Source organism: Passer montanus, unplaced genomic scaffold (assembly GCF_014805655.1).
Source record: "Passer montanus isolate IOZ18808 unplaced genomic scaffold, ASM1480565v1 scaffold50, whole genome shotgun sequence".
Taxonomy (NCBI): domain Eukaryota; kingdom Metazoa; phylum Chordata; class Aves; order Passeriformes; family Passeridae; genus Passer; species Passer montanus.
Window position 1 is genome coordinate 3,807,096 of NW_024369930.1, and position 20,161 is coordinate 3,827,256.

Sequence of the window (20,161 nt, forward strand, 5' to 3'; positions counted from 1 at the left end):
AGCGGTCAGCACCGGGCAGTGGCCGGCCGGGGACAGCACCGGGCAGTGTCCGGCCAGGCCGGGGCGGTGCAGGGCAGCGTCCAGCCGGGCAGGCACTGGGCAGTGTCCGGCCCTGAGCGGTGCCGGGCAGTGTCCGGCCGGGGCAGGCGGTGCACAGTGTCCGGCCGGGGCAGGCGGTGCAGGGCAGCGTCCAGCCGGGCAGGCACTGGGCAGTGCTGGATCAGAGCGGTGCCGGGCAGTGTCCACCCGGGCAGGCACTGGGCAGTGTCCGGCCCTGAGCGGTGCCGGGCAGTGTCCGGCCGGGGCGGGGCCGGCAGCGGGGCCAGCGCCATCGCTCCCCCGATCGCCCCCTCCCGGCCGGGGCGGTGCTGGGGCCGGGCGGGGGTCGCCGCTCTCCCTCCCGCCCGCCGAGCGCCCTCGCCCCCCCGCCCGGGCCGCTCTCCGCCTTCTGCCGGCCGTGCCAGGCAGCCTCTCTCTCGGCCTTCACTACCGGGTCAGGCGAGGCGGGAGCGGCGAAACAGCGCCCGCCTCGCTCCGGCACCGACACCGACACCCCTCCTCCTCCTCCCCGCGCCGCGGCCGTCCCCTCCCTCCCGCTGCCTCCCTCCCTCCTCCCTCCTCCCTCCTGCCAGTTTCTCTACAACTAGTGCATCCACGCGCAGGCAGGGTCCGGCCGCCGCGGCTGCCATGGATATCAGCTAAAGCCGGGAGCAGCGGGCACTGAGGCGCTCCCCGACGCAGCTCGCAGCCCGCGGGGCCGCCGGCCGGCACTGCCGCCCGCCCCGAGCCTGCCCGGAGGAGCGCGGCTGCCCCGGGGAGTGGGGGCAGAGAGGGAGGGGGGAAGAAGCACAAGACTGCAGGGAGGGAGTCGGGCAGAGCATCCCCACGGCAATGTCCAAGGGCTTGAAGAAAAAAAGCCACTGGACGAGCAGAGTCCACGAGATCGTGATCGTGAGGAACCCGGAGGGACAGCTGGGCTTCGAGCTGAAGGGGGGCGCCGAGAATGGGCAGTTCCCCTACCTGGGGGAAGTGAAGCCCGGCAAGGTGGCCTATGAGGGCGGCAGCAAGTTGGTGCCGGAGGAGCTGCTGCTGGAGGTGAACGAGACCCCCGTGGCCGGGCTCACCATCAGGGATGTGCTGGCCGTGATCAAGCACTGCAAGGACCCCATCCGCCTCAAGTGCGTCAAGCAAGGTAAGGCAGGCATGGGCCCCCCTCTCTGCCCACCCCCTGGGGGCCGGGGCAGCTCTGGGGGAGCGGAGGGGGAGCAACTTTGTTGCTGCAGTTTGACTTTCCCCCTCCCCGGCGGAGCCGCCCCCTCCCCGGCGGCGGGGCGAGGATGCGAGCGGCGCTGCGCGGTACCCGCAGCCGGGCGAATTAAATGTGCGTCAGTGACAGAGCTTCGCCATGCCGGGGGGGGCCGGGCGGGGGGCGGCGGCGGCACCCCCTGCAGCCCCGGTCTCACGGGGACGGGTCCCCCCCGACCCGACCCGACCCGCTCCGACCCACCGGCCCCGGTGCCCGCCGCCCCTCCGGTTGCCGCTGCCGCTGCCGGGGGCCGGAGCGGCGGCCGGGGCCGGCTGCGGAGCGGGGCTTGCCCTTGGCTTCGCCTCTCTCCGGGCTCCTTGGCGTGAGGTCAGGGGCTGCCGGCGCTCGCCGGGTCCCCGGTGGCGCCCAGGGTGGCTTTAGCATCTCCTAAGTGTCATTAGCGGAAAAGTCATTCATTTGATCCCCGGTGAAAACGATCGCTAATCCCAAGGAACGGGGAGCTCAGATCAAGTGAGAGGACAGGCAGAAAGAAACTTTTGGGAGAGAACGGTATACTCTTGCCTCGCCTCTGGTTCGCTTATTTATTTTGAAGTACTGTAATAGGTTAATGCGTTTCCAGGAAAGTCAGTAGAGAAGAGACGCCACAGATGCTGTTTACATGTTTGTTTCTGTCCTCTTTAAACTATGCTGAGTTGAGTTCTCTGCAGCTGAGCGCTCGCGAGGAGGTTTCTGCTGCCCCAGCAGCCTTTCTGGAGCTCGGGAGCTGCTCTGGGAACCGAGTCTGTAGGTGCTCCATGGCCATGGGTGGTGCAGGGCTGTAGGCGTATCGCTGAAGTACGCATTCCAGCCGGGCAGTGAGCCCAGCCATTGAAAACTTGGGAATTTCTGCGGTGGGAAGTTTTTAGATACCGTACATCAGAGGCGCTTGTGCTCTGCAACTCTAGCCATCAGCCTGTGCTCAGAGGACACAGAGGAGAATCTCTCTGGCACTGGGTATAATTTGGCAATTTTACTTCCTCTTTGTAACTGACAGTTTATTGTTTAAAAGTATATTTTGCGATACTTCTGAGTGCTTGAAGAATATGCTAATTATTAGTTTATCCAGACATGACAGAACCAGTAGAAAGAATCTGATTTCCACTCAGGCCTTCAGAATATACTTTATTGTATATTCAGTTATCTCCATGAGGTCAAGCCTCTGTATACAGATATGATCTGGGACTTTTTTATTTGTCCTTTTAAGTAAGTTGTACAATATGCTGTAGATCATATCTTGACAGCCGGGCTATACAGGGAGACACAATAATTCATGTGATAAGTGAAGATTAAAAATTAGTATAATGGATTCTGTCTTGCCAGTGTAGTGTCATCTCGGGGCACCTGAACTCCAGGAAAGCTGCTCTGTACTGTCCTCTTTTTATTAATAATTTTAGTGTGGGTGGTCTTACTGTGATGGGATTCAAAAAGAAACAGCATTTGAAGTGTCAAGAAGATAAAGGTAGATTGTCTGTAAACCAATTTTAGAATTTTTTTTTTCAGAAATCCTATAGATTCTTTACAGTAAGGCAAATATAAGGTTACTTTGAGTTGCTATGTGAAACATATATCCTATCTCTTCACTGTTTTTATAACATTTCTCTTCAAGTCAGAGCAACCACTGGTGATTCATTAATGTGTGCACCCTTAATAAATTACCTGTCATACATGAATTAGGGACACTAGTCAGGCTTTTAGTCTGGGAATTACTGCAATCTTCTGCATGAGACATAAGGGATAAATTCTGAATTCTACCTAATTCTGTGTATCTGTACCTGTATCTCTATATATCTGAGAAGTTTCAGTTCAGTATGTTAACTCACCACAGTTTTAATGCAAGTTCTCTGTGTGTTTGGAAATGACAGCTCAGCATAGATTCTTGGACTGAGAAAGACTTCCTGGCTGGAATGATCTTTCATGTGCTCCAGCATCCTTTACGCCAAAGAGAGAGGCCTTCTGGATCCAACTTCCTATTTGAAAAAAAAAAGAAAGTCAGTGGTTTGTGCACTTTACTACCTGACTCCTCCTTTGAGTGTAAGCCAGTGAATCCCTGCGCCCTCATGCCAAAGCACAGGCAGCCACGTTACAGCAATATTACAATTCCCTGACAGTGCTCTGCAGCAGTGTGTAGGAGAGACAAGGCTGAGCAATAAAATCTTTATATGTTTTTGTAACTTTTTTACTCCTTTTAATTGCGAAGCACCTTTAGGGTGCTGGAACAAGGTTAATGACTCCATTATCATTGTTTCCGCATAATTTATCAATGCTGTTTCTGTCAATTAGAATAGCTTGACCTTGAATGCACCATGTGACTGTAGCTGCTTCTTCAGTGCTGCCTAGGAATGAAGTCAGAGAGAGAAATGTGGAGGTAGGACATGGCTATTTATAATGTGATCTTTAAGAGACTGTGAGTATTTCTCTTGTTTGAAAGTTTTGACAATTCAGCAGTGAAAATTTACTTGTAGATTAAATCAGGGAATGGCTAATTCAAGAATTAGCTGTTTTAAAGCATAGAAGATGTGCTTTCATGATTTTTTCTTATGTTTGATTAAACACCCCCCTCTCTGAAATAATTAAATACTTCATAATTTTTTACATTACTAGATGAAATACTATTTTTGAAAAGTTGGATGGAATATTTCTATTTTGTGTTAGCTAAACATCTTGAGTTATAAAAACTCCAAACATATAATGTAGGAGTTGCTGCATATTATGAGGAGGAGTAAACTTCATGAGAAACTGATTTGCAGTTCCATGATATAAATCAACATGAATTCTTCTAGGTATGACACTTGATAAATAAATAGGGTTTTAATGCAGGACATTGTGCCTGGGTTTGCATGAAGAGAAAAGACCATAAGAATCATTGTTATTGTTATTATTTAGTCTAATTGTAAGAGTTCACAAAGAAATATTCCATGGAGACTATTTCCTCTTGGGGTTTCTTTTGTTAGTTTTTGGTTTTTTTTTTATCTTGTGAGCCACTTGTTGTGCTACTGTTGGCAGAATCACAGAGAATCTCTGGAAACACATGGGATGAAATCTTGGCCCAGATGAATTCTAAGGCAAAGCTGTCTTTGACATCAGATAAAGAATGGGTTTCCTCTGCAAAACCCCATACTTTTTTGAATATATATCCTTCCAATGAGAGAATTGTATACAGCAGTTATATTAGTTGGGCGTACTGCAAATGTACAGTTTGACTTTCTGCTCCTTTGGGTGAGGATAAGAGCCTTTTACTGTTTCTTAAAGAAATACTTCTGAATTTCAGATGTGTTTGTTTTCACATGCAGAACAGTTTGGATTAAGTGCTGTCTTCTTCCCACACATGTACAGATGCGTAGTTGTAAAAGTAGCAGTGTGTTAAGGGAAGGCATCTTAATTTGGATAAGTAATCACATGGGGAAGAGTCATACAGGGAGCAGTGTTGCCTCCAGTTCCACTGTCTGTTCACTGCTGTCTCAGATCCATGGTAATTCCCAGCAGTGGCTGACACAGGTCTGTGCTGTGCACACTCACTCCTTGAAGGGCTGCACGAACAGCCCGCTTGGCTGTACTGCATAAACCAGGATCTTTATTCTGCACATAGAGTTATAAACTTCCACAGGTGCCCTCAGCAGAATCCCAGTGAAGAGTCCGAAAACATGGATTTCAGAACTCAGGAGCATTGCAGCAGATTTTGTCCTGGAGGTCCTGCCTGATGCATCTCTTTCTCATGGAAAGTGGTTTGGCTGTATTAAGTAACCAGGTGATCTGACCAACTGAGCAATTTAATTTATTTTTAGAAGTATTTAGTGGTATGGCTACTTGAAATATGAATAAAACAGACACTTTCTATGGATACTTTCTAATGGCTTTTATCTGACTCTAAGTAGTCAGACTTCAAGTGTCAACCCCTTTAGCTCCTTATGCAAAAAAGGCATTTAGTACACATAATGTAAGGAAGAACTAAAGTTTAATTTTTTCAATTCAATCATTTGCTTAATAGTAAGCATATGCTAGAATGTTTTGCTGACCATAGATGTACTTGGGCATATTTGCAAGTGCTTTCCCAGTCAGGAAAAGGTTTGGACCGTCATTAGGATGGACACAAGAGCAGCAAGTTTGGGCAGACTGCATCCTCTACATCCTATTCCCATTCCTGGTGGCTGTGACTGTGGCTGCCAAGCAGAGACTAAAAGGACACAGGATGGTACTGTCCCAACACACACTGATAGTGGCTAAGGGGTTTAGTAGTCTTGTAGTGTTTTTTTCTTAAAGGGTTCATTCATAAACTTCGCAATTAAAACCTGGCTTAACTTTTAATTTTTTTTTAAAAGTCTGTGGCAGGCCTTTTGACAGCAAAATGCAAGAATGTCGTGATCTTCCAAAGTTTTGGCTGCATGTGTAAACATGTTAGCTAGTAAAAATATTAGTATTTTACTGCAGACTTTTTTAATACATGTATTCCTATGTATAGTTATGTTTTTAAAAATTTTTTCTGGTTATTTAAGGTCATAAATAATTATCTTCCACATTCATTAAAACACTCTGTGCATATATATAGTCTTTTGATGATCTTTTATTCCTGGATATATACTATGTACTATATACTGTACTCCAAGATGGGAATGTTGGATATAGTTATCTTCACAAGAACAGTATTTTGATTTGCATGATTTTCCAGAATAAAAAAAAATCACAGCGGTCTTTCAAAAAACCAGACCCAAAGAACCCTGAAAACCTAAGTGGTTTACTTTTTTCTATGACTTTTGCATAGACAATATTTAAAAATAAACGTACTCCTTTTTCATAATTTGTGCTCCTTAGGATTTTATTAGGTCCTGAAATTAAATTCAGAGTTATTTTTTACCATTACTTTATGTTATTCTTATGCTTGTCCATCTTAATTTAAAGACCATTGAAACTGACTTCTGACTCATGTAGCTTGTGATTTATTCTTCAGCTCCTCCAGAGAGCTTGTGATGTTTCATGTCAGGGACTCTGTGTTCACTGGCAGTAGAATTATAATCATCAGTCTTTTTCCTTCCCTGAGAATTACAAATGTGCCATTAAAGGATGGGGCCATGACTTTGTTAGTGCATCATTTCCTTGAAGAAATTAAATAATTGAGAGTGCTCTGCTTAGTTCTGTTTAGTCACATAAGGTAAAGTTAATTTTACAGTAAGACTTGTACATCTGTTGATACTGTTGACATCAAAGGAAAGTACTGGTGTGAGGGGGTAGAATTGTGTCTGACTTCCTTTATGCATCCTATATCCTCACCTGCATTAATTCAGCATTTCATGAAAGATATGGATTCTGAGCTTTTGCTTTCAGTGTTCTTGATCTTCTCCTTGCTCTTTATAGATGAGGAGCTCCTTTCATCACATGAAAGATTCTATAAATTATTCATCTACATATTTTGTATACAAGAAGTGGTGTATACATGGAAAAAGTCCTCCTTCAAAAGGGACTTATGGAAGGAGGTGGTCACAACTATGATTTAGAAAGAGTGATGGAAAGTGCTGCAGTAATTATAGAAGCAGATGTTTCTTGTTCTTCTCTTCCTTATGGTGCTATAAACAAATAAAAAAGTAAAGGTTTTTTTTTTTTTTTTTTTTACTGGGGAGCTTCAAGGCAAAGTTCAAAGAACGTAGTGATATTTTTACTGTGTTAACATTCTTGAACTAATTTTTTTTGCTTATGTACCTAGGTGTTTATAAATGTAACAATATACATAAAAATTTGTACACTCTTTGGGTCTTTGAGACTGGTAGAAATTTTCATCTTTAGGCTGAGATAGTGTAAGTATTTGTACAGTATTGCTATGTAAGTATCGCTACAGTACTACTCTAGAATATTTTTCATTCATGTGTTGGTGCAAATATATATGACAGTTACAGCAAACCCATGCACTCAGGTGGCCAAGCAATGTACAGAATGTCACAGGATTCTGCAGTAGGAAATAAAATAATCATCAACTTTAGAATAAGACTGACTAGATGCCTATCCATGTAGGTGCAGTCTAGAGACCAGAGTTGGAAGGTATTGATTTTAGTGGTAAAGTGCCTGTCATTGGGCTTTGTTGCTGAATGCCATTGTAATGCTGGCCTTAACTGAATTCTCTAAAACCACAGGGGCTGTGATCCCAACAGCATCTCTTCAGCACACCCAATTTGTTACAAATCTGCTTTTCAACCTCATAAAAATCCATCCAGTAAGAAGGTGACATAGCTTTCTGGCCATTTGTTTAGCTTTCTAACTGTAGGCTGAAACTACCCAATGAAAAGTGGAATGGTGGGCAGAAGCAAGAGAAAAGAAAGATACTTAAGAGCTTTAACAAAAATTATTTAGCATTCCTAAACTGGACAAAAATCCTCATTGGTAAATGATAATCTCAAAACCAGTACTTTTGGTTTGAATGTTATTTTAATGTTAACCTAAAATCTATCATTTATTCAAACCTGCCATCCACAATTTGGAGACTTCACTAGAAGCTGAGCTGAAAGAAAGCTCTTGTTTGTGTGTATCTGCCATGTATTTATCCTTTTTACATTATTCTTGAACTCCTAGTCAGTACCTTCAAATGGCTAGAATCCAGAAAGCTTAATCAAAAGGTAGCTTGCTGTCAACACAGCACTACCAGGTGTCTTCTCATTCATACACCTATTATGATTAGTAATATATGAATAATGCTGTTTTGCTCTGCTTATCAGCTTCAGACGTTTCTCCTGGGTGCCTTTGATTATTTCCACAGTGCATGAATTTGAGATGAAGGAAAGTGAGACAAGGAACAAAATGGGGAAAGTAAAATTGTGTGAAAGTTCTAGGAAAAAATTTTAGAGATTATTAAAGTACATTACTTGGTTTTAGAATTTATGTGTTCTGTTATATTCAAGAGAGTGTACGACCCTGTGCCTCCAGCACAGGGAACATGTGTTTCCTAAGTCTGTCTTAGTTTCTCAAAACATGATGAAATCATAGAATCATTTAGTTTGGAAAAGACCTTTAAGATCATGGACTCCAAGTGTTAACCCAGCACTGCCAAGTCCATCATTAAACTGTAACCCAAAGTGCCACATCTCCAGGGTTGGGTGGGCAACCGCTTCCCTGGGCAGCTTTTTCTGATGTTTGACAATGTTTTCAGAGAAGAAAATTTTCCTAATATCCAATCTAAACCTCCCTTGTGCAACTTGAGGCCATTTCTTCTTGTCCTATTATTTGTTACTTGGGAGAAGAGGCTGATCCCCACCCAGCTACATCTCCTTTTGGGCAGATGTAGAGAGTGATAAGGTCTCCCCTCTTTTTCTCCAGGCAAAACACCCCTGCTCACTCAGCCACTCCTCATCAGAATAGTGCTCCAGGCCCTTCCCTCTGTTGCCCTTCTCTGGACAGGCTCCAGCACCTCAATGTCTCTCTTGTAATGAGTGGCCCAGAATTGAAAACACAAGATTGTTGATGAAGGTACTGAGCAGGCCTGGCCCAAATGGTGAGCCCTGAGGAACCCCACTGGTGCCTGCTCACCAGCAGGAGGTACCTTCATTCCCCCCACTCTCTAGGCCTACCATCCAGTCAGTTTTATAGGCAGCAAATGGTGCACCAGTCAAAGCTATGACCAGCTGGTTTCTCCAGAAGAATGCTGGTGTAAAGCTGTCCCTCTAAAATATGCACAATTAACTCGTTCCAAAGGAAAAATTAGCATTCCTGCTTCTTCAGATGAAAGCATGAGTTATTGTTAACACGTTTGTGTTTCTGTCCCAAGTTCTCATGAAAGTAGGGTGAAGCAATGGTGCTGCCTGAGAGGCAGGGGAGAAATACATATTTATGTAGGATGACTTTCCTACGTGAGTGATGTTCCTAAAAAAAAAGAGATTTACCAGATAGTGTTTCATTATGGAAAGAACTGCATGCTGAGGCAGCACCTCAGCATCCCTGGCTCTATTTCTGCATCCTTCTTCTCTGGTGCCAACACAGTCGTGGTGTCATGGCCATAAACACTACGTAGTGGCAGTGCAGGACCATAAACACTAAATCATTACTGTGCCTTTCTTTTCAGGCCTCTGACCTTGGGAAGCAAGGGCAACAGTCCAGGTATTCAACACCACGTGAAAATGGAATTAAAATACTCAGTGTGCATGTGTTTTATGGTTTTCAGACAAGACAAACTGGCTGTCTGCTGCCACATCCATAGATGAAATAATGCTTTTCTATATACATTTCTAGATAATATTTTTGTTATTTTCTTGAGTCATCCTTGGTTCAGATCAGTGTACTTCATGGAGGCCCCCCATACATTTCAAACCACGGAGCCCTATCTGCCACCAACATTCTTCTTTCTTGCCTGCTCCAAGTCTTTTGTGCTAGTGAAGCACCTTCCTGTGTCCCTGGAATTCATCTTGAACCTTTCAGGTAGCACATCTTTCAGGTCTGGCATTAGCACTAACTACTTTATTCTGCCAGAAAGATATTTCTACCCTCTGTGCTTGAGTTCACTTCAGAAAGCATGCAGAAACTTGTTCTGCCACAGAATTCTGGCACTCCAGATTATGCCTGTTCTAATGGGAGAAAGCCTGGTGTAACACTCTCCCATTGTGCCTGGTCTGGGAGATAGGTGACAACATATGCCAGTCCCTACAGCTAGTGATGGCAGCCATTTCATTGACTTATCCAGAATTATTAAGTTGTCCATGGGGTTCCCAGATTACTACACTGGGGGCCAGGGCTTTCCTTTGACAGTCTGTTAGGTCAGACACTGAGGACAGAATTGAGGTCACTCTCACTCTCTGCAGAGTCACAGTGTGTTTGTTTTTAAAAATGCTGAAGAAATATTGTGTCCTTATTTTGCAGGTAAAAAAGGAAAAAAAGCCCTAGAAACAGACTTCATCATTATGAGTAGTGCTCTTAGAGTCACTGTATGTAGCAGTACAATGGAAACAGTGGTAGAGTATAATGAGCAAAATTTTCTACACTATACTAGCAAGTACATTGTGTAGCTGTGTTAATGTGACATTAGTATTCCAGAGTGGAAATCCTTCCTACAAACAGGTACAAATTGTATTTTATTACTTATCTATTTATTGATATCTTTGTATCTCACGTTGTCCTTGCATTTCTCAAAATGAAATGTGCGAAATGATTTTTTAAATTGCACATTTTAAAGTTCTTTTTGCAATCAAAGAAAAAAGTCTTCCATCTTTGTTTCCTTCATGACAGTCACGAATTAATCTGCATAATTCTGATAAAATATTGCCATTTCATAAAACAACACCTAACCTGTCCTACAGGAGCTGAAAGGACAAAAAATGGGGCATCAGTCTCATTCCAGGACATCCATTTCACATATAAGTTCTTATTACACACACCATTTCTTTTTGTACTTAAACTTAGACTGAAAAGTGATGGACAGTCCTATTTGTACCCCAAATGAGTTATGCTGAATAGTTTCTATCATGTTACATTCTCACGGCTGATTCTTTAACTAGTATGAAATGGAATGGCTGTGTTCATTTCTGTTATTCCCTTACTAAGTCCTTTGTACTAAATCTGCATTAATAAATGTCACATAAGCCTCTCACATGGTTCCAAAATGGTATGTTAGTATAAACAAGTATTAATCCCATTATATTTTAATTCTCTGGTCTTGGTTTTTTTATAGGAACAGCAGTTTGTATTTCCAAGTGTTGCAGGGTCCTGTTGCTAGCTTAAAAAGCTAAAAGATCATGCAGGTGCTCCTGTCATGGAGTTGAAATCCTTGTGAAGTGGGAAAGGGAGCAGCTGCTGAACTCTTGTATCAGACTGATGGAGGAACTGAACACTTCTTCAGATTAAACTATTGAGTGCTTTGCTTAGGTAAAGTGTAATTTAAATAACCCCCCAAATACCCTGTTCAGCCACTGCACTACTCATTTGGAAAACCCTCCTTGAAGCTCAGGCCCTCTGGGATGCCTATTCTGCACTTGGTGGTATTAAGTGGTTTGCTCTGACTCCTCTTCAGTTTATATATATACATGTACATATATATATATAGTAATCATATAGTCATTATTTTTACTGGTATTTCTGATTTCTCTTTCCACGTGGGTTTGTTATATCTGGCTGTTGTCTCACGCATGAAATCCGAACTCGTGGTGAGAGAAACTGCCTTTTTGTTGTAGCAACTAGCATGGCAATTTCAAGTTGAGAGTCTCTCGTTTCTATGGCAATGTAAGGAAGTATTCACATTAAATTCAGAGTCTAACATAATAAATTTCTTGGAATTAGTTGCTGGAAATACTCTGTATCATTTTAACATAGGATCTGTATCTCTAATTGATCATAATTCAGTCTTGGTGATAGAAGCTTTAAAGTGGATAAAAGCTGAGGAATATTTTTGGATTTAAGAGAATATAGTGGTTATTACTAATGTGGAGCTTCTATTATTAGTAGTGCTGGTCTGTTGTCTCATGGTTTTTCTATTATAGCTACTGCTAGTGAAACCTATTAAAAAATCTTTGTTATACTGTGTACAGAGAATATTTTTCCTGAAGAATTTGGTTTTTCATTTTATCTACTTGATTACAGATGTGGAAGAACATTTCTGCCCTGTAAACTTCTAGAAGAATTACTGGAATTTCAGACAAGCCAGTAAAAAGAGCTTTTTCTACGCTCACTCTATTTGGTCATTTTCCAGTAAAAACAGCATTAAAGATTTCAGAAAAAGAATCCATTACAGTACTGGAGGTTTTGTTAAGAAAATAAAGTAAAATCAAGAAGTTGTGTTTGCTTAATTCAAATTGAAAGTTGGTAATTTAAATATCAATTAAAAGGTCTTCTGGATTAATATTTATATTGAGTTTTTATGTTAAGCCTGTGATACTTATGTACTGAAACAGTCTTCAGAACAGATGTACCCACAAAACTTATATATGCCACTTTTACATATGTGTGAAATACTGTATGGGTTTGTATACAGTTCATCTGACTTGCAGAAGTGTAACAGCTGCTTTGCCTTGATAGGGACTCATGTCTGTGCCTGTGCTTCAAGGGTAGTGAAATTAATGTTTCTGAGTGTAAAAGTCAAAAAGCTGAAGGTTTGGTTTTGGCTTTTTTTTTTGCATATGTGAGAAAGATCCTCCTGCATGTGACTAGAGCAGTACCAGTTCTAGAAAAGTAGTAAATCCAATTAGTATTGTTTTGGATCAATATTAAGAAGATTTCTGGTAAGTAGTAAGCAACTTTCTCACCAGTTGCTGTAGGAACAGGTTGCATGAGCTGCAGAATTCCTCCCTCTCTGTCTGTGCACTGCTGGCCAGCTAGTGAGGATGCTGCTGCTGAAAAAGATGTTTGCAGCTGGGACATTAAACCAAAAATCTTCACTTGTATCCCTTTAGATGCTAATATTGGCCTTGTTATTAGATTATCTGAGTAGCTTCCAGATTCTAAAAGTCATTTACAAAAAAACTTATTCAGAGTTCCCTTAGACTTCCCAGACAGGGAAGTCCTCAGCTACCTCAGTGAATTTCAGTGTGAGGAGGGAAGCTGGGGCTGTGTAAAACTTCTTCCCTCTTTGGTCTCCTGACCGAGACTATGAGATGGAGTTCTTAGAAACCCCTTGGAAATTACTGAGTTTCACAATCACAATGATTTTTGTCATTTGTACTGTTTTTATATGGTTTTGTTAATTTTTCTCTTTTTTTTTTAAATGAAATTTATTTCATTATTAAAGCCTGCCTAGCTTTTTAGGAAGAAAGGATCTTTCTAAATGTGTATGGTTTGCCCATACAACTGGTACTGTATTTCTCTAATATAATTGCTTAGTATTTTCTTTTTATTCTTTAAAAATTTAATCTCTTACAACATAAATATTGTTATTAGCCTATCAAGCCAACTGAAACTAGATCCCATGGTGACAGGTACTACAGGCTGGCAGGGAAAAACACTTGCTGCCCCAAAGGGTTTATAACGGCAAATTAGACACAGAGGATAGGTAGGAATAGAAAGAACTGCACAGCGGTGAAATGACTTGCCAAAAATCTCAGCTCAATCAATAACAGAGTGGAGAACACTGCAATGTAATTTAGAAGTCTGTGCAAGCAGTACTGCATCCAAGTAAAGGCACACAAACCACACAAAATCCTCTCTCCTGTTCAATGAGGATTTCTATTGATGGTTTGAGTAAAACATTTTTGCAGGTATTTATTTTATATTTTACATGACAAATCCCACATAAAGCTTTTTTAATAACAAAGAAGCACAAGCATACAGAGGTATCTGCAGATGAGAGAGTGTGATGAAGTGTTTTCTCCTAAAATGAAATGCATTTCAGAAATATATTGGAAGTGGTAAGGAAATCAAAGTTATATACATTTATATATTTTAATGAGATATTTATGTTCATTTACACGGCTAATTGGACAACTAGCTACATCAGTCACACTGGATAAGACATTTATTAAAAGTCCTTTGGCTTGTTAATGCCACTGTTTGACAAGTAACAAATTATAAGTAATTTGTGCGGGGTTTCTTGTGGGGTGTTTATTCCTTCACACACCCCCTTTGTCTTTTTGTTTAAAAACTTTTTGAAAATAGGAGAAGTCCTAAAAATGTTACCAAAGAATTTAGTTTGCTGAGTGAAATATACAAAATACTAGTTAAGAACCCAGTGGGAGCCTCTAACTTTTCACAGTGGTGGGGGACTTCAGATTGGCTTCCCTGGGTGGTGGCTCCTTCCAGAGTCCTGGTGTTGCCTCCTTTTGATCCAAACTGGATGGGGCTGTTGGCAGAATCTTAGATTCAGCCCAACCTGACATCCCATCAAATGAGGAATTGTGGAGAAGTGAGCCTATCCTGATGTGACAAGGACACCTGACAATCCCAGGCAGGGCTCTGTTGTTGCTGTGTCAGTTGTGGTTACACCAAAGGTTTCCTTTGTGCTTCTGTCCCTCTGTCAAGAGCTTTTGGTGCCTCTTTGTACTTTCACCTCCTCTTTGGCATCAGTTTCTCATTTCTCACTGGAAACTCTTCGCTCCCACTCCCCTTTGAGAGGCTGCTACAAAGGAATGCTCTGCTGGAGTGGAGCGGGTTTCACTGTCTGGAAGGTCTCTCAGTTCTCCTCTTTCCATGCCTGAGGCCAGTGTGGAGTTAAAGCAGTGATCAGTGAGAGGTCAGGGTAGGATTTAGCTTTGCACAAGCAAGGCTGCTTAGGTCTTGCTGAATCCACCCTTTGTTTTCAGGAAAAAGGAGTTGTATAACATTAAGATGACATGTAGCTGAGATTCTGCAATCCTTCTTTTAATCCCCTTCTATGTACCACGGTAGTTCTAGATCCTTTAAATACACCTGGCACAAGCCTATGCAGCAGATTCCTGTGTTTTTATTCTGTTGAAGGACTCGTGTTCTTTTGACAGCCATAGAGTCCTGTTTGATCTGCAGCACCCATTATTATATAGTTAGCCTGATAGGACTTTGGTCCTGAACTTGATCATGAGCACACTGTTGCCTTGTTTGCATTATTAATTCATCAGGCTTTTTACAGGTGCAGTCATTGGTAGGTCTGAGAACAGAGGAAACCCTGAAAAGCTGATGTCTCCAGCTGGTCAGTGAGGGCAGCTGGTCACAGTGCATGGTGAAACTGCTCAACAATTTGCTGCAGAAAATGTGTAATGTTCTGTGTGGCCAGTATCACCAGGGAACAGGTGAGATGAGCTAGACTTTGGCTCAGGCACCAGACTTGCCAGTCTGTACTCCTGTAAAGCAAAGGCCTAAGCAGTACTTGATGGAATAGCACTGGCATCATTACCTTCCCTGGAGCAGGTGTCCTGAATTCAGCCCAGGATCAGGCTGTTCACGCATGCCAGGTCCTCACAGCAAAAGGTAAAAACACCTGTGTTTAAAGGCTGCTGGGTCATTTTACACTGATGAATACTCATTTTCTTTTCTTATGCCTCTGTATATGTCTCCCACTGTCCTCAGAAGGATGAGATAGCTGAAGCTGCACAGGGTGCTGGGCCCAACCACATTCCAAAATAGATGATAGAGCATTGCTCTCTGGTGAGAGGGAACCTGAGCTTGCCCTCTGGGGATGTTGTATGGGGCACCATAAAGCTATTGCTGAAGACACACTTGCAAGCAGGTGACCTGGATGGGCTGCAGTTTGACCTGTGGAGCAGGTCTGTATGGTAATGTCCTTGGTGTGGGACTGCACTTGGGTATAAAGTCTTCCACTAGTGTTTGAAAGATTGCCTTCTTTCTCATCCCTTTTATTTTTTAAAAGCACTAAATGAAACCAAATGTCAATGCTTCATTTTTAATTTTTTTTTGTTTGTTTTTTAGAGCAGAATCCTTGTTTACTGCCCAGTGTACCTCAGAGTAGTTTTATCTATTTCACTCAAGTGTAAGTGCTTCCTGCTGCTTTGCCTGGCCACATGTTATGCACACTTAAAAGTGTCCTATCCACTCAATTACCAACTAGTTGTAGCTTTCCAGTTGCTCTTTGGAAGCCTTTCTAGCAAGAGATGACCCCATCACATCATATTTATCTTCTGAGATCTGATGGATCACAGAACTAGTGTGGCATTGCTCTGAATCAAAAGTTTATGCACATGTTTATTCATGTTTTGCCTGAAAACAGTATTATGTGTCACTGCTGAGAAGTGATTTCTGATCAAATCCAGGAGTAGCCAGGCATCTGTGAGTCTACAGCCTTTCAAATTTTTTTTCCCCTCTGGCTGGTAGCTACAGATAACTGCTGTCTGTTGAAAAGATCCTGTAATTAAGGTGGGTGAACCTGCAGAGTATGATTTCCACAGGAGTTTTTCAGAAGGGCAGCAGAATAGAGAGGGGAAAAAGCCCCTAGCAAGATGTTTCACCCAGATTGGCAAGTCAAGGATCCCTTGTTATATTTTAATTTTTTTTCCATATTTTTTTTCTTACAAAGAGAATCTCCGTTGAACTTGCAGTAATTATTTTGTAAATCAAATATTTAGATTTTATTATGGTGTAGAAATGATTTTACAAAGATAATTTTTTTTTTCTGACCCCTTTATTCCTTTATTTCCCTAACCAGCGCACTGCAAAGGCTGTGCATTCAGCTGTTGAATTGTATGTAAAATATATCTTCAATAGTAAAGGGGACCTGTAGCAGAGAGGCTCCATTTTTAGCACCTAAAGGTATCTTACACATATGGGGTTTTGTATAAAATACAAAGAAGTCCCTGGAGAGGAATTTTTTACAAGAGCATGTAGTAATAGGACAAGGAGTAAAAATTTCAAACTGAGAGAAGGTAGGTTTAAATTAGAAACTAGGAAGAAATTACTTACTGTGAGGGTGGTGAGCAGCTGGAACAGGTTGCCCAGAGAAGCTGTGGGTGTTCCATCCCTAGAAGTGTTCAAGGCCAGGTTGGGTGGGGCTCAGAGGAACCTGGTCTAGTGAAAGGTGTCCCTGCCCATGGTGGGGCATTGCAACAAGATGATCTTTGTTATGATTAACAGTGTTATAAGTCATATAACTTTAAAATTTGGCTTTGAGAAGCTAGAAACTGCAGTTTTCTCAGAGAACATAAATTGCAGGTGTTCAGTAGCTTTCTGTGAGGTGCACATTTCTTGCTGTCTCTGAGCCAAATGGAGCTGCCCATGCTGAGCAGCCCAGCATCTAGCCCAGCGGGAAGTGGCTGTCATGGCCCAAAATGCTTCTCAAGCACGCTGGAGCCAGCTCCTGCTTCCCCTAGGAGCAGCCTGTTTCCAGTGCCATCCTAGCACAAACAATAGCTTCTGCCTGCTCCAGCCCAGGAGTGGTCATAACTATTTCCACCTGGGTTTTTTCATTTGTCAGCTTTGAGATCTTCCTCCAGCTTATTTGCCTTTGAAAAAAATTTGTCTGTTAACAATCAGCTGGGTGTCATGTTTGCTTGCAAAACACCTGCAGCAACACATTCTGCTTTGCTTATGTCAAACGAGATCCAAGAATTACATGCCCATGCTGATTTATGCTATACTGTTTGGAATTACATTGGAAATGCATGAATTTCATGTGTCCTGCTGAGCTTTGCTTTATATTCACGTGCCAATATCAACTACTCAGGGAAATTTCATATCAGTTTTATCAAGTTCACAGTACAGCATGGAATATTTAATATTTTTCTTATAGGAGAATTCCCCATAAACTGTTTTCAGATACTGCATTTCTGTATGTTGGAACTGTGTTTTAAAGGTTTACAATTCAGGTTTGGTTACTAAAACTGTCTGTAAGCAATGCCTGTAATTTGTTTCTGTCTTACAATTGTTTTTGAAACCAGGAAGTTTCTGATTGTTTTTCAGAGATAATTGCAAAGTATTTATATAATTGTTTGCTATACATAGAAGGATTAATCTGGTCAGCAAAGAAAATGGGGGAAGGGGTAAAAAAGGTAGAAGTGGAAGGCACTGCTGAGTAATTCCATCCCATCCAATTGCCTAAGAGGCTACAAAGATTTGTTAGTCTGTAATGCTGATGCTACTGCCTGAGAATTTCCATCTTTTCAGATGGCATATTCTTGCACAGGGCTCTTCAGTTGTTTTTTTTTTTAAGGAAGAAAGCATCTAATTAAGAGCTGGGAAGTTTCACTGGGAACTGAAGATGTCCTGCCTTTGGAGCCCTGGCTGTGATGTGCAGCAAGGACTGGGAAGAGTCCTGGAGCTGCTGCCCTGACTCTGACTGCAAGAGTGGAGAAGGAAGAGAGATTGCTCGCCCCAGGAAGACAATTCCAGGCTCTTGTGCTTGTTGGAAATTATGGGAGACCAAGGGAGTTGTGCTCTTAGTTGGGCTTTGTGCATGGGGCAGAAGGCAGTGCCCTTGGCAGGCTCCTGCATGGTGCCTTGTGAGCCAGAATCCCCATGCAGATATTAAGTGGAAGAGTCTCAGTGTAACAGATTGTTGGAGCTGTTTGTTGTCCTTCATTGTGTAATTCAGATCAAGAGAGGAAATGAATGTACTCGGTCTAAAAAAATTCTGTGTTCCTCCCAATTTTTATGAATGTGTATAACAAGAACATTTGGAAGAGCTGCATGTTAATGCATAAGTGGTTAAGTTACAGTAGCATCAAGGATTTGATTTAAACTAACAGATTCAAGAATTTCCAATAAAACCAAAAATCTGTCTTTTCATCCAAATTTTAAGTGTGTTGTGTGTGTAAAATATCCTCTTTTCGTGACTGTTTTTGTGGACATGCTTTTTTTTTTTCATTTTATCAGTGGAAGAGGTTCAGTTTTTCTGTGCTACATTAAAGCAGATGCAGAGCAACTTACTGATCCTGTCTGTTTGAATTCTTACTGGTGTGTTGGAGCACGTTCAGCATCAATCAGATAAACACTCTATCACAGTCTTTGACCCTGTGATTTGATAGGAGTTATGTGCATAATCTCACTGTGTTCCAAACATCTTGGCTCTTTTCACACTTCTACCCTGTGTTTTAAATGTGTTTTACCATATAGCTCTTACACTAGAAAACTCAATACAAAGAAGCATATAAATAGTTTGGAAAAGGCTGCTGAGATTGAGTCCAGCCTTTAACTGATCATCAGCTTGTCAAGTAAACCTTAGAGCTAAGTGCCACATCCAGTAATTTCTTGGATATCTCTGAGGACGATGACTATGAAGTATGCTGTTGCTGTCCTAGAATCATAGAATGGTTTGGGTGGGAACACCCCAAGAAAAATCTTGTTCCAAGCCCTCTGCTGTGGGCAGGGACACCTTTCACCAGACCAGGCTGCTGAAAGCCCCATTCAGCCTGGCCTTGAACATTAGGGATGGGGCATCCACAACTGTTCTGAGCATCCTCTTCCAGTGTCTCCAGTCTCCCTTTACCCTCACTGTAAAGAATTTCTTCTTAATATCTGATATAAACCTAGCCTCTTTTCTTTTGAAATCATTGCCCCTTGTCCTGTCACTGCATGTAGTCCCTTTCCTGCTCTCTTGTAGCTGTTTAGGTACTAAAGGATACTCCAAGGTCCCTGGAGCCTTCTCATCTCCAGTCTGAACAATCCCATCTCTCTCAGCTTGTCTTCCTAAGGAGGGGTGCTCCAAACCTCTGATCATCACTGTGTCCCTTCTCTAGACTCATTCCAGTGGGTCCATGTCCTTCTTTCATTGGGGCCCCAGAGCTGGACACAGCACTGCAGATAGGATCTCAGGAGAGTAAAAGGCAGAATTACGTCCCTTGACCTGTTGGTTATGCTCTTTTTGATGCCACTCAGGATATGGTTGGCATGTTTAATGGCCTTGAGTGTGGCTCCTGAAGTATTGATAAAGATGCTCTCTCAAGGAGTAAATCAAAACTAACAAATAAACCAAATGAACATATAAACAACCTCCCAAAACAAAAAACTCCAAACTCTAAGGAAAAAAAAAAAAAAAGAGGAACAAACAGAAGGAAAAAGTAAAAAAAATAGAGCATTCAGAAAATGCTCTGTAGACTCCATAATTTAAAAACAGCTTTAATCCATTTCAAGTGATGTGGTGCCTCAAAAAAAAAACATGCAGCCTTGCAGCTATTCTGGATTGGGAGTATCTCTGCCTCAGTTTATCAGTCCTATGGCCAGGGGAAGGAAATCGGGGTGTCACTGCTGGGGATCAGAGCAAGCTTGGCAGGGCCAGCAACTGCTGGGAGGGGGGTGGCAGTGCTGGGGCCATCTGGGCCTTTGGAGGTGATGTCTGGGTGGATGGAGAAGAGATTGGAGGCAGCTACAACTTCTCCTTGCCATCCATGCCAGACCAGTGCATCTCTTTTTGAGGGCAGTTGTAGCTTGATACAGACTTGATATAGTGCTGAGATACAATAATGTCATTATTTTAAAGTCTACCAGTGGTTGGTGGTTTCGGTATTGTGAAGTGTTTGAAATGTGCAATGGTGTAGATTTCAAGAT

The 20,161-nt window shown here is 42.4% G+C and overlaps 1 protein-coding gene across 10 annotated transcripts in view; it reads left to right on the forward strand.

Annotated features, from left to right (window-relative positions):
- Positions 1–231: 231 nt before the first annotated feature.
- MAGI2 (membrane associated guanylate kinase, WW and PDZ domain containing 2) overlaps positions 232–20,161 on the forward strand; it is a 702,519-nt gene continuing 682,589 nt past the window's right edge. For all 10 annotated transcript variants that reach the window (XM_039723674.1, XM_039723678.1, XM_039723676.1 and 7 more), the window contains exon 1: positions 232–1,192. In XM_039723674.1, coding sequence (XP_039579608.1) covers positions 892–1,192 — 301 coding nt within the window. In that variant the 5' untranslated portion in view covers positions 232–891. The remainder of the gene's footprint in view (positions 1,193–20,161) is intronic.